The sequence below is a fragment of the Festucalex cinctus genome, chromosome 11 (genome assembly GCF_051991245.1).
Source record: "Festucalex cinctus isolate MCC-2025b chromosome 11, RoL_Fcin_1.0, whole genome shotgun sequence".
Taxonomy (NCBI): Eukaryota; Metazoa; Chordata; class Actinopteri; order Syngnathiformes; family Syngnathidae; genus Festucalex; species Festucalex cinctus.
The window spans coordinates 20,577,660-20,592,869 of NC_135421.1; the positions used below are offsets into that span (position 1 = coordinate 20,577,660).

Here is a 15,210-nt window from a genome sequence, read left to right on the forward strand (position 1 = left end):
TTTCGTTCTCTCTTCCTTGCGTATATGTAATGGATACTCATACTAATTGTGCACTTAGGATAAACACGTTTTGTTTATTTTCTATTGTTTAAGTTTTATGTTAGTAAGAACAACTTTGGGATATTATTATGATAGTAGCATTAGGATAAGACTAGAAGTCACTAGAAGTTTTTGTACTTCTTCCTACTCCTTTTAAACATGTAAATTATGATACTATTGACGACTTCTTTTTTCTTTTCCTTTTCTCTTTTTTAACTATAACTTGTATTTTATATTTGTGATGTATTTATATCTTCAGTAAAAACCCAATCAATCAATCAAAAGTCCCAACTGTAGCAGGGTTTTTACTTTGTGGACCTAGATTTGCCACCTCTGCTGGAGATTAATGTCTCTAATCTAATGTGATGATCATCGTGCAACCTGCTATCACTCTGTTAGCTAAGCCGCACACATTCAAAGTCAGAGATACTACAGAGTACGGAACAAACACACCAACAAACAAACTCCACAAAGCAGCGGCTGAGATTCGAATCCGGAACCAGATGTACTAAATAACCGCTAGTCCACCATGCTGCCCACACTGCAAATTAAAACCACAATAATAAACATATTGTTAAAATCTCATCAGGTGAGTCCAGTGAGGGTAGAAGTGCACTATATAAGAATCAAAGTCAAGATTGCCTCACAGTAGCTGCATGTACTCTTTTAACAGCTCGTGGTATTAAATTTCCACATCGTGCTGTTTTATCGCAACAATTCCGCGTTAATAGCTCAAACACAAAACCGCCCAAGTGACCACAAAGTGTGAGAAACAACACAAGCAGCAGCGCAGTCAACATGAGCGCCGCGATTTAAAAAAAAAAAAAAAAAAAATAAAAAAAAAGAAGCAGACGTTTATGTGGAGAAAAACAGCACGTGCTCGGGCAAAACCCCCCCAAAGTCCTTAAGCGCACTTTGGAGGACAATTAGAAGACATTCCAGCAGCTGAAGTGATGGACAGAGCTGGAGGAGAGGTGAAAGTGGGAGAAATTAGCGTCTGCGGTGGGCTGGCACGCATTCCTCCGAAGAGGTTTTTGCATCTTTCCCTGGAAAAGAGCGCAGGTCGGAGTTTCCGGGAAGACGCACATGCAGGCAGCAGGACATGAATGAATGGCTCTTTCTGATTGTGCTCCTCCAGGAAAAAAAAAAAGAAAAAGAAAAAAGGACGGCCAAGGAGGAGGGGATGAGAATCACACAGATTTCGGACATTCCACTCTTCACCTCATTCATGCAATACTGCAAACAAATTAGTTCTAATGTGTTCGACATCTGGGCCATCCCGCGACTATTAAACCAGGCTTGAAATTGATTTTGCATTGGAGTGAGTGGGTGACTTATGCACTGACACTCGGCACTCTCCAAGCAAGGTAAAATTGGTCGTATCAGAGCATCGTAGTAACGTAACTGTCCTAGCTCAACCAAAATGTCAAAAAGTGTGGAAATAATAGTTCCGTGGTGTCCTACGAGGATTTCAAGTGAGGGCTTCCCTATTGATTGTGTTAATGGACACCGCTCATCTGTGCTCATGTGCTGCACTTGACGCTGCCTCTTCGTGTTCACGGGATCAAATATCAGCCGAGCTGAACTTCAGAAGGAGATTTTCTCAAAAGGGGGTGTCAAAAAAGGGGAAGTGAGGGCCATAATGTTCAGAGTATAAAACACAAAGATATCATGAACATCTATATTTGCTCACCAAAATAAGTCACTAAAGTATATTTCTCGTGTCAAGCCCAGACCTCATCTTGAACAATCATCATAAACAATATGATTAATATAACAAGGTTGTCATTGGAGTCGCAGTGTTGTTCAAATACAGCAAAAGCCACCCGTTTTGTATCCATCGCAGGGGGCGGTCATTTTGCCACTTGCTGTGGGATTGAAAATGACATCACAGTTGCTCATGCTGCATTCGAGGATGGTCGGAAGTCGGACTTTTACCAGTTCAAACCAGGAAGTGTGTACAGGAACGCCCCCTTGAACTCGGAAATCCCACTTTGCGAAGTCGAAAAATAAAAAGGACCCAGACTTCACTGACAGACTACAAGTGAAGTCGCTCTACAATGGCGACTCCTTCGGAAACACATACCGTGAATGGTAAAACACAATTTACTCGAGTATAAAACTAGATAGCTTTCTTTATTCATAAATATTTGACATAACACCACGTAACACAACGTACGTGACAATATGCCGCTATGTCCCTGCATGAAATTATACAATGAACTGCTGAACTGTGTGGAATGCTTAGGAAATACGCTAAAAACAAGAAATTAAGAAACATTGCGAGAAGGTAAGTTTGCTGGAGATGAAAATGAGTTTTAAGGACCAAAAATAAAAAAAAAGAATTTATCACTATCCGCCATTTTGATTGTTTACTTTCGCTTCAAACGCTTTCAGGTCGGAACTGGGAAAAACCAACTCATATATTCGACTTCTGACCATCCTCTAATGCAGCATTAGTCTCTTGTCTCCCCTCTGTCTGTGTCGATTCATTGTTGTTTTCCTCACGTCATGCTGCCAGTTTTTTGCTATGTTTGTCTTTTGGAGTTTGTGTTTTGTTTTGTTGAATTAAAATTCCTTTTTGTTACTTCACTCCTGCCTCCTCGTCCTGCTTCCCTGCGTTTGGGTCCACAACCACACCTCAAACGCAACAAGCTATGCTCGGGTAACCAACTCGGATATGTCCAACTTCCGACCACCTTCGAATGCAGCAGCATCAGGGCTCAGGTAACAAGTCGACCAATCACCGCTCAGCTTGCGAATGTTACATGACCAAACAGACCTCTAAAATGACTAAAATGAACCAGGTGAGCCGTGATTCGTCGTTAGCTGAACCCTAAGCAACGGTGACATCACTTATGCTGTGTCCGAATGTGCACCCTAGTCCCTATATAGTGCCCCTACTGAGGGGTCACGCCATTTTGTAGTGGTGTCTGAATGTCCAGGGAACGAAAATGTAGGGCACTCAAAATTACCCACAATGCACTCTGAAAACAAAGTAGTGAACTTTGAAAATATTTACAACAAAGGTACAACGTACAGCTTTAAAACTTTTTCATTCACAATAAATAGTCGGAGATTTATGCGTCGTTGCATCGTAACAGTTATGGTGGTCAAGTAATATACGATGAGGAGAAAGTATGTGAGCTGGCTGTCCAAATCGTCAAACAGAATGAGGGCACTACATATTAGGTTACTATATAGTGTGGGGCTATGTAGTGAATGAGGGGTTAGGGGATAAGGGTGGACATTCAGACACAGTTGAGAGCAAGTGTCAAAATGGCCGCCCCCTAAAATGGATAAAAACAGCTGGATTTTGCTTCTTAATATTATTAATTTTATTAACTTAAAGAGATACTTGATTCAGAGTTATTTTAAGCAGCAAAAAGTTAATATTTTGTTCAGAATTAATTTGGTAACTTCATTATTTTTTTTCCATGTACAATTAATACCATCCATCCATCCATTTTCTTGACCGCTTATTTCTCACAAGGGTCGCGGGGGGTGCTGGCGCCTATCTCAGCTGGCTCTGGGCAGTAGGGCGGGGGACACCCTGGACTGGTTGCCAGCCAATCGCAGGGCAACAATTAATACCTTTAAAAAGTAAATTTTTCCACTTGCTGTCGACTGAAGATGACATCACCTGTGCCCAAGGTTGGGGAATCCAAGTCCAGAAAGTAAAAGCCCTGCCACAGATTGACTTTAGCCACAGGTGCTTCTACTTAACTGGCAGGCAAATGAGCTCATAGAAACACCTGTTGAGTAGAAGCACCTGTGGCTAAAATCAAACTGTTTCAGGGTTTGTTCTCTCTGGACCTGGCTGGATTCCCCAACCCTGCCTGTGCAGGAAGTCGTTAACGACTAATCAGGGCTCAGTTTGCTGATCAAACCAGAAAACAGGTGAGCCATGATTGGTCGTTGACTTCCTCAGCACAAGCGATGTCATCTTCACTCGACAACAAGGTGGGAAAACAGTTTTTACTAATTAATCAAGAAAAATAATGACGTGAGCAAATTCATTCTGGACAAAATATGAACTTTTTAAGTATCCGTCAAGTATCCGTGTTAATTATATTAACGCAAAAACGAGACTAGTGTGGCCGCATATGTCCTCTTGCATGTGCCTCACCACATGCCACTTGCTTGCCCCGTCACTCCCAAATATGCAGCTTCGTGGATCTTTTTGGAAAAAGTGACACTTGCCTCGTTTCATTTTAAGCATGCCTGTGGCTACACACTTAGCAGAACATCCCCCGCCCGTATGTCTGTCTGTCTGTAGAGATGGGTGAGACCCATGACAACTATGGACTGTTTGGTTTACATGCACACACACACAAGGTGAACCCAGAGCCCTTCCTCAGCGCCTTCCTTTCCCATGCGCCAAACCAAAGTAGGATTCACACTGAATGGTCACTTAAAACGTTCATTGAATGCCATCAAGACGCCTGCCGCTGCTTTTGCAGCCTCCTGCCAAACAAGAAGGAGGGGGAAAGGTAGGATGGGGGCGGGGGGTATTTGGCCTTTAAATAGCCAAGGGTGGCCACGCTCATTTGAAAAGCTAATATTTACCGCTCCCACCTGCACCAGCTAAATCGCTGGTGTCTGCGCACAAGCGCGCAGGGCGGATTTGGACCAGTGAGAAGGGGCAAGCAGGAAAGAGGCGGCTCTCGCCAGTCAAATCTTCTGAAGACGATCGACATCATTGACAGAAAAATCTCCAGATAAATCCACAGAGACAAATCACATGACCACTTCCAGTAGCTCGTATACTGTATGACTGATTATTACTGTATGGCCAGCAATAATTAATGTACTACCAGCTAATAAAATTGAGTCGCTTCATATTCTATAAATTGAATAGAAGTAGATTTTAACAAGGACTAAGGTGAAAAAAGAAATTGTGAGTTGAATAAAAGCAGGATTTGCACATTCTTGAGTAACATGAATGAGGGGGGGGGGGGGAAGGGTCATGTTTAGATTATTTTGCAATATAAATTATATTGATTGAGTTATTATTTGCATTTTTAATAATAATAATAATAATAATAATAATAATAAATATAAATATAATAATATCTGTCTCATAACTAAAAGTGTTACAGCTTTTATTCTAATTTACAGTACATTTAATCTGACACATTAAGGCTTATATACTATATTGTATCACACACAAAATAATTTATGCGCATTTACAATGGTTGATGAAATTTTGTGATTGTCAGTTTAGCAACCAATTAAGCAATTAAATGAGATAACTTCTATTTGATGAGCTGGCAGAATTTTAGTGTGTTATAACTGCTGTCCTTGTTTGTTTATACAGGACTGTCTCAGAAAATTTTAATATGGTGATAAAGTCCATTATTTTCTGTAATGCAATTACATAAGCAAAAAATGCCATACATTCTGGATTCATTACAAAACTGAAATATTTCAAGCTTTTTATTATTTTAATATTGCTGATTATGGCTTACAGCTGAAGAAAACTCAAATATCCGATCTCAAAATATTAGAATATTTCCTCAGACCAAGTAAAAAAATAAAAATAAAAAAAAAGCCATAAAATGCCATGTTTTGTTTTGGGTTTTTATAAGCATTTCATGCTGACTACTTGTATTGCGCACCTGACCTGTAAAGCACTTTGTGGAAGGTGCTTAAACTGTGTAGGTAAAATTATGAAGTTACTTGCTTACTGTTTGGAATACAAAAGGATTTCATCTTGTTATGCGTTTGATTCATTTGGCTGGCACTTTTTTTTCCTAGCTCATAATGCCGCCAGCTGAGAGGATGCGAGAGAGAAAGCGATGCAAATGTCACATTGAAATTATTACATCTTTTCAAGTATACAATTACATTACATTACATGTTGCTGAAATTATACTGATAAACAGTTCACATCGCCAGAAAAATGTCATTTTAGTCATTGAATGGGTTACTAATTACATTTGGAAACATCTTAATAATATGGTATGTATGGCACCTTGTTTGATGTGCACGACAGTCAAAATATTCGACACTGCAGTGCTACCAACTCCAAACGTAACAATTAACAATTCTCCGACCGCGTCAGCCGAAACTGAATTTTGTATTGCTGTGTGCCTAATTTTGTGGCCCAATGCATGTTGTTTGAATTCCTCTAACGCAAAATGAATTGATTCGTAAATCAAAACAGTAACATTTGAGTGCAGCATTTGTTGGATTGAGGACAAAATGGTCCCTTTTCCACAGCAAAGGCTAAAAACATCGGTCAAATAATTGCGCGTGTGTGTAATGAGGCCCGCTGAAAGCGTTGTTTACCTCCTCGTTGTGTGTGCGGAAGCTCGTCCTGTCGGTGACGGCTCGCAGGCCCAGCGGGAGGCTCACTTTGGCTGAATAAAGAGACATCCCAAATAGCCTTTCAGTCCACTGGGCCTGTCGGCAGCATGTCTGTCTCGCAAAACACCTCAACGCAGCCTTCAACTCACTCCTAATTGTTCTTCATGCAAAGAAAATCTGCTTTTTCATTATTTTTTTTCTTCCTTCTAGCAGGCAAATTGAACTGTTCAACTGAAAGTTCGCCATTATAAGATGCTTTTTTTTTAACGTAAAAAAAACCCTTCAGATTCCACAGAGTGCAATTGAGGAAATTAAAAATAAACACAAGATTTTTTTTATTATTTTTTTTAAATTTCTATAGCCACTATAAGACAGGAAAATACTACGCTTTCTAAATAATATCTTATGTGGTGATAGGCTGGGGTGTTAAGCATGCTTGTTTAAAAAAAATTGCTACATCAACTGAGGAAGAATAATTAATCAATTAATAACTTAATTAAAAATCTAAATATTTTATTTTTGTTCCCTTGGCAATGCCGTTTATGATTCTTCTGACTAATGAAAGGCCTTTTGGGGCCCTTAGCATGCCTGAATGCTTATCAATTGTTGCAAGGCTGTGTATCCTGGTGAAGGGTTAGAAATTGTTAAGATTTTTTTGCTGAGGTCATCAGACTTTAAGGGAGAGTGTATTTTAAACATTTTAAAGGCTGTTTAAAAAAAACAAACAAACAAAAAAAAAAAACAGCTGAGCTAACGTCATGAAGTTATTCTTTAGACCGTAAACTAGTTGAATCAACAGCGTACTAGTGCGCTCCATTTAACCTCACCGGCTTCCAGGGTCGGTTAATCAAGGGTAAATTCCACACAAACAACCACAACGTTAAATATCAATCAACTACTATGCCCATCACTAACTCTTACAATGGGAAAGTTGTTCCTAAAATATTTATAGACTGCACGTATGAATAAACAAATCAGCAATACCCCAGCTTTTAAACAGGTGTGATATTTCAAAAAAAGGATGACATTTAAATTCAACTCACGTGGGTAAATCAGGGAGTCTTCTTAAGTCAGAACTAGTGTTATTAACAAAAATATTTTCATTAACACACATTTTTCACCGGACTAAAACTAGACTAGACTAGACTAAAACCTTCATTAATAAAACAATAACTGGGTCGAAATTAGTCTGCATTGTCGTTGACTAATGAAGACGAGACGAAAATGTACTTCACTTAATAAAAACTGGACTAAAATCGATGGGACATTTTAGTTCATGAACAAAAACAAGACGAAAATGATGTGATTTTGTAAAATCCGGTCTCTGCTAAACTGTCGCACCGACACACCTGCTTTCAAATCCACAGCTAACGAGTGTAACATGCACAAACACATGGAACAGATAGGAGGTAGAGTCACAGTAACAAAAAACAAACAAACAAACAAACAAAAATTTTTTTAATTATAACGTCAAATTATCCAATGGCTGGGCTATAACTTTCCAACAATAATGTAAATCCAACCACTAACTAATGCTAGCTAACTTGCTAGCATAGCATGGAGTCATAGTAGAAACTTGTTGATATACTGTAACTTTGTGTGAAGTACATTTTACGTGAAATTGTTTTAGATCCGAAATGTTCAACATTATCTGCTGACAAAAAAATAAAAAAATATTATATATATATATATATATATATATATATATATATATATATATATATATATATATATATATATATATATAAAGGGGTAAAATAAAAACTAAAAGGCTAGATTTATAGTCAACTAAAATTTGACAAAATAAAAATGGGATGAGGTTGACTAAGTATGATAAAAATTGACAAGCGTGATTGAAACTGGACTAAAACTGAGACTAATTTTAAAAATGCCTGATAAAATTAACACTAGTCAGAACAAGGTAAACTCCTTTCTTGTCAGAACAAGGTAAACTCCTTTCTGTCATTTCCCACAAATTCCTGATGTAAACAAACCCGCACAATGAAAATAAAATGACGTTAGTGTATCGCAGCTCCCTTTATAGATCCATCCTTGAATTCCTCCACACCTGCAGCCTCAGCGCACATAAAAAGCCATGCACCTTCTCTCCACACGTAAGACTGCAGCAGTGAGGAAGCGGTCGCTCCATGGCGCTGCTAAGCATCTCATCTCAGCAGGAAGCACCCGAGCGCCTGTGTTTCCCTTATCAACCCTCTGCGGGCGAGAGCTCATCGGGGTGTAGCAGCGAGCTGAGCAGCCGCCGCCTTCTCTCGGCTGTGACAGCTCAAGAGAGGAAGAAGTAGCGCAAAAGCCGGTGGATGCACGCAACTCAAATAGAGGCACACATAACAGTACACGCGCGGTTGTCTCAAGGGCATAAGTGAAGAGGGTTTCAAAGTCATCACATTTTTTTTTTTGTAAACATGTCACTAATGTCTTGCAGGAGTGGAGGTGGAACCAAGTTATCTCATTTAATGGACTACATTTGTTTGGCGATTCAAATACAGTACTCACAACATGGGACATTTTGCCGGGGCAAGGTTAGTTTAGCGTTTGTGAATTTGGTGACAAAAAAGTATACTCGATTGTAGACTCGCAAAAACTGGTCTATCTTGTGGTAGGAGGTGAGGATTGAGGCGCAGGCAGACAGATTTGGCGCTCTGTGGACGTGTGTGGTGAATGTCATTGTTTTTCATTCACTGGTCGAGATGAGCAAGTGCATCCACAGTAACGGCAAAGTTGTCAGATCTTCCCTGTGATTTCTTAGTCAGGTATTTTCAGGACGCCGATATTTCTCTTCGAAGCAAGCAAAGTGGGCTTTAAATTTTTTAATGAAGGGTATCTTCAATCCCTCACCATGCAATTTTGCCCCAAAACAAAAGGAAATGCGCATCGCTGTCTGCTGCTGCAGCAGTTATAAAAAAACAGAGTCGCCTCACTCACTTCGACCGATTGTCGGCAAAACCAGAGTTTTTGGACACGACATGCACACGACACCGTCTTTCTAATCACATACACACAAACTGTTAAAGCAGTCAGTCCATTCACAAACACACACACACACACACACACCATAAAAAACATTCTGTCAATTCAGACAGAAAAGAATGAAAAGTCAGTCTGAGCATGGCACGTTGCCCCCCCCGATCACGCTCCTCGCCGTACAAGCTCACCCACAAAAAATGTCAACAAATGAAACGCGCTTCACTGCAATTACTCATGTCAAGTTGACACTGTTATCATCAGTGTTTTGATTGCAAAAACCCAAATAACAAAGAATGAGTTACTTTTCACAATGCCACAGATACGACTGTCCCTTCTCTGATGTCATCACTACAAATAAGGTCCCAGAGCAAACCTCAGCGAACACAAACAACTTGTCTGAATTTCATTAAAGAAAACAGTCTAAATCTCCACTTGATATTTAAATAAAAACAGCACATTCCACCACAGGCGCGACGCCACCGTAATTCAGCCTCTGTCGAATGTTCCTTCTTCACCATGCCCCAAATACATGTGAATGTGTATTAGGGACATACTTGACACAACTATACAGTAGCTTTCAATTTTTCACTCATATTTCATCTAAACACTAGAGGTGTTAATAATTTAGGCTGTTGTTCAGGTTCTGGATAGAAACTCCACATAGGAAGGCTGGAAGCGAGATTCAAACCATAGACCTTAGAACTGTGAAGCAGACATGCTTACCACTTGTCCACCATGCTCCTTAAAAAATATATATATTCCACACATGCATGGCTTCTTTTAACCACAATTGGATTTGTTTACAGGTTTGATATAATATCTGTCTCCTCCCCCTCTTCCTGCAGTCACTAAAGCGACAAGCTTGTGTCACGACCACAGCATGACTGCCTCTTTGGTTTGCTCTACTTTGTCACAAAACAACTTGGCCATCCTTATAACTCCGGGGCGCTTGTAGTGTTGTGTACTGTAAGCGAGAATGACCTGCTGCATGTGAAAGTGCGTTACGCCACTTTGTGAAACCAAAATTATGGTGCCCAAGCAGGCGGCAGTCACATGCAAGCGCGGAGAGAATGAACCTGGCAACAACAATAACAACAACACGTTTAAAAGAAGCGCTTCACTTTTTGTCTCAGCATGTGTGTTTGATCAATTAAGAATGCCTGTGGTCTCGCAGGGCAATACAAAACATAATAATTTGCATTTCTTTTCAGGCAAAATGAGTGACAGTAAGCGTTCGCTGGCGGTACGATTGAGACAAAATGCGGCACCCCGCGTGTGCTCCATTTAAAACGGCGTTAATAACAAAGCAGTTCAACCTGTTCACGTGACAGTTAAGTGGGAAAACGGGTGGGGGGGAAAAAAAAAAAAAGCTCTGTGCTTATGCACATAAACCCCTGCAGCAACATAATGGCAAATACTGAAGGCAACAGACTCACCAAACGTGACACATGCATCAACAACAACGCTATTATTCACCATCATTTCGACATGGTGGAATCCATCGCTGAAGAAAAGTGTGTCACAATCACAAATACATCGCAGATTGCTTTGCACTATTCGTAATACAAAACCTTCCCTAATTCTTTACAGAAGAAGTCGCATGTTTCTTATTTACATTATATACGAAGTCACTGCAAGCTAATGTCACCTTTGTGGGACTCATAAAGTTTATCTTATCTAATATCGTACTGTAACGGATTACTCGCCCACTCAGTGCCGAGTGCGAATGGCTGTCTTTATCCTGTATGTGAAAATTGTGTAAAAAAAAAAAAAAGAAAAAAAAAGTAATCTGATAGTCCAGTTAAGATTTCAGTAAATCCCAATTCAGTGAGCAAGGATTGATTGATCATTTTAGTATGCTTTTTTATGACAATTATGACACATTCGACCATGCTGTACAGCTGGTCAAATGATCAAAGTTGGTGAATTAGACTTGTATCATCACAACACACAGAAAAAAAAATGACTACATATTGCATGTGACCTCACTATAGTCTAAATATGATGTGATTAATGTTACATTTGTGGAAGATGAGTTATGCAGCAAAATCCAGCCGTATTTATCCATCTCAGGGGGCGGCCATTTTGCCACTTGCTGTTGACTGAAAATGACATCACAGTTGCTCCGGGCTCGGGCAACGACCAATCACAGCTCGCCTTTTTCTGAAGCTGAGCTGTGATTGGTTATCTGGGACCTGAGTAACTATGATGTCATTTTCACTTGACCAGAAGTGGCAAAATGGCCGCCTTCTGATATTGACAAAAAAACTGCTGCTTTTGCTGCTTAACTCATATTCCACTAACGCAATATTAACCAGAATACTGTTTTTTTAGACTAGTGGTCCTGCATAGAACATATTATTGTAAAAAAATTTGTTTTGGGTTGACTTCCCCTTTAACTGTACAACTGTTTCTCTTTTGTTTTAATCTAAAAAATAAACATGTGATAACAGAATCTGAAATAGAAGCTACTCTTACAAATGAAACTGATGACTATAAGATGGAAAAAAAACACTTTTTTATACTATACAAGAATGAAATTTAACATAAGCATGCTTAACTCACTGCAAGGCCTGAATTCAATGTCAATATCTTTTTTGGGGGGCTTTTTTGTCATCTTTTCTCACATTCACTAAGCAGACTTACTAATTACCACAACATAAATTGTCATCCATAGGTGTGAATGTGAGTTTGAATTACTGTTTGAATGAACGGGAATGCATCAATGTGCCATTTGATTGGCTGGCAACAAGCCCGAGATGCACCCCGCCTCTCACCCAAAGTCAGCTGGGGTAGGCTCCGACTCACCCACCACCCTAGTAGAGGACAATTAAGTAATACAAGATGGACGTTTTCTCAGAACAGCAACGACATGCAACTCTCTCATCATAGCCTGTAACGTCACTCCACAAACTCACTTGAGCGTCCATCACAAAGCGCAGCGTCAGCAGTGCAGCCGACAAGCGAGGCGGTGGCCGATCTCGCACGCAAGCGACCTGACATGCAAGTACACACGCTAACACCACCGCACGGTGCGCTTACCCCCACATGTATACAAAGTGCCCCCCTCCTCATTTCGCGGGAACGCTCGACAGGTGGACAGAGGCCGGCGACGCCCGTTTGCTCGTCACGGCCGCTCGCTGCTTTATGTCTATGCGTGCAGCTTGTTGGTCAGGTCTCATCCTTTAATCTGCCCACCATTAAGCTATTATAGTGGAGGTGGAGGGCCGAGGGCTGAGCCTGTCCAAGTGCCTGCCCGTCATAGGCCCACGTCCCGGCGGGGTTAACCTGGATCAATACCGCACACACGCATACTCAACATGACGTAAACCCACAAACTTCCTCTTCACTCTGGCAGTGTACTTTCTTTGTGTATGTGTGCGTAGCGATATCTGCACAAGTGGATTCATCCTGTTCGGTCCAGAGGTATTTTGCCTGTCCAACGTTACTCCAGAATTGTTTTGCAGTAAATTCAATAAAGCACATGTGATTGAAGTGCAGACTTTCAGCTTTAATTTGAAAAGGAGCACAACAATATAGCATTTAGTATTTAGAAATGACAGCTGTCTTATGCAGAGTAGGCTATACTTTCATTTTCAATGAAGGCTTCAACATTATTTGGACAAAAACATTTTTAATTGCAGTATAATTTTGTTTGTTTGTTTATTGAACATGAAAAAAACAAAAACTTATACAATCATTAGTGACAGTTTACATGTTCAAAGGAAGTAGGAAGACGTTGAAAACTTATCTAGTCCTACCCCTTATTCTTAATATCTTTTTGACATATTTCATTATTGATACAATAAGTTAAATACATTTCAATAAAAGAAAAATGTGTAATCCTGCTCGTGTATACAACTACACTTTGACATGTACGTACATTTGCCAATAGCATATGTACATGAATGTCATAGACATACACGATAATAATACATTCTCATACTCACACATACAATTTTCATTACACTCATACTGGTATATCGAGAAAAAAAAACTTACATTTCTGCAATTTTACTAGCTCATGTCTGATTTAAATAATGCTCTTGAACTTTGCTTTTAAATATATTATTTTTAAACTCAGCAAGAATAATAAGAGATTATTTAAAATACTGCCTTGTACAGTCAGTTTTATAATGGCGCCAACTAGTATTTAAATAACTTCATCAAATAGTGAGGTGCCTGCAGGGTGTGATGTATTTAAAAAGTAAACCGTCTTGTGGTTTTGTTCACATGAACAGAATGTTCCAAGTCTGCTTGAACATAACATTGTTTTGCAAATGATGGATGATGAGAAAAGGCCGGTGCGCTTTAATTCACGGCCACCTTGACATTGACTGATGGGCGTGAATCAGCAATAAAAAGGTACCAGCTCGTTGCATTTACGGATCAATACACGTGCTGTTTGTTCGGCGTGAGAGCGTAGCGACATCTTTTGTCGTCACGTGCGTTGGGGTGTTAAGAGTCCAATGTGTCATATACGAGAGGACTCGCAGGGAAACAAACCGGATTGACGAGTGTTGGGCCAAAAGGAACAATGTGGAAACCTGAAACTAGAAAATGCTGTGCTTAATTCCATCCTGATAGAATGCGATTGACTCACCCTGGACTAAATACATTGAATTTTACCTTTCACGTTGCCTAATGGACACTTTTTATCACTTGGCTGTGAATGCCAGAATTCTCTCAAGCAGTTACGGCGTTGTTAATTGTGGGAATGCTGAAGCATTCCCACATGTGCCGCGTAACAACTCCCACATATTTCTTCCAATTTACACTGTTCAAATTTCAACTAGCTTCAAAAATTCACGCCTCCGGGGCATATATCATCTGATTCCACATTACTTACAGCATTTGCACAATTTTAATAACTTTTCACCATTAATTTTCAATGGGACAGACATTTAAATTTCCACGCCCACTTCCATACATAAAATTTATCATCATTACCAGGTGTCTGATGCAGCTCGGTGGCACAGTTGGTAAAGTGCATTGCCCAGTAACCAGGAGGTCATAATTTCATAATTTATCTCTTCATTTACTTCATAAGCATTAGCATTCCACATGCATTCAAATCTTAGCATTCAGCTATAAGCATTCAGCTTTCAGCATTCCCACGCAATTTCTCTAGAAATTGCACTTAGTCTAGTTCAAACAGGATTTGCGCACAACTTTTTCACGGGATTGTTGAATCCGAATGGCTTTTTTTCCGTTTTTGGTGAGGGACTGAGCAGGAATGTGAGGCCACTGAGGAATGCGGACGACAAGGACGGCTCAATAATTGATTGCTCCCAAGCGATGACAGGGATTACAAGCGGATTTAAGGAGCATTTGCAGCAGACTGCCCCCTCTTGTTCAACTTCTCAGTGGGCCAACATGCAATGATTACTTTTCACTTCATCATCTGAGGTGAAGGGAAGATATTGTCGTGTGGAGCTAAAAAACATTTTTAAAAGGTGTTTCCTTTTAATATAGGAACACTTGAAATAATTTGGAATTAAGGTTTTTTTTGCTGAGGTGGACTCACATGTGCTTACTGGCCAAATTTCACATAACTGAAAAACTTCATTAGCGTGGCGGAGGACCAGTTGACTTTGGGCACTGGGCACGTGTACTAGAGGTGTGCAAAATTTCCGATTCTTAGATTATTCACGATTCGGCCGTGCAACAATCGAGAACGATTCACAAATGTCCAAATTCCGATTATATAAATATGCCAAGGGAAGCGAAACGAGCGAAAAGTACGCGGAACTGAAACGCAGTAGCGCGCGCGGTCTTCGGGACGCTTTTTGGGACGGACCGAGAGTACACATCCACAACTCACGCCTCGAGATTCAAAACAACAACAAGCATGGCTGAGCTGACCAACCCACC

At 40.1% G+C, this 15,210-nt stretch overlaps 1 protein-coding gene across 4 annotated transcripts in view; it reads right to left on the bottom strand.

Annotated features, from left to right (window-relative positions):
* igf2bp2a (insulin-like growth factor 2 mRNA binding protein 2a) overlaps positions 1-15,210 on the bottom strand; it is a 51,285-nt gene that overhangs the window by 14,324 nt on the left and 21,751 nt on the right. Inside the window, exon 1 of one of the 4 annotated variants that reach the window (XM_077536384.1) lies at positions 12,379-12,575. The exons of the other annotated variants lie outside the window; for them this stretch is intronic. Coding sequence (XP_077392510.1) covers positions 12,379-12,386 — 8 coding nt within the window. The 5' untranslated portion in view covers positions 12,387-12,575. Of the gene's footprint in view, positions 1-12,378; positions 12,576-15,210 lie in introns of those variants that run through there. 4 annotated transcript variants of the gene reach the window in all.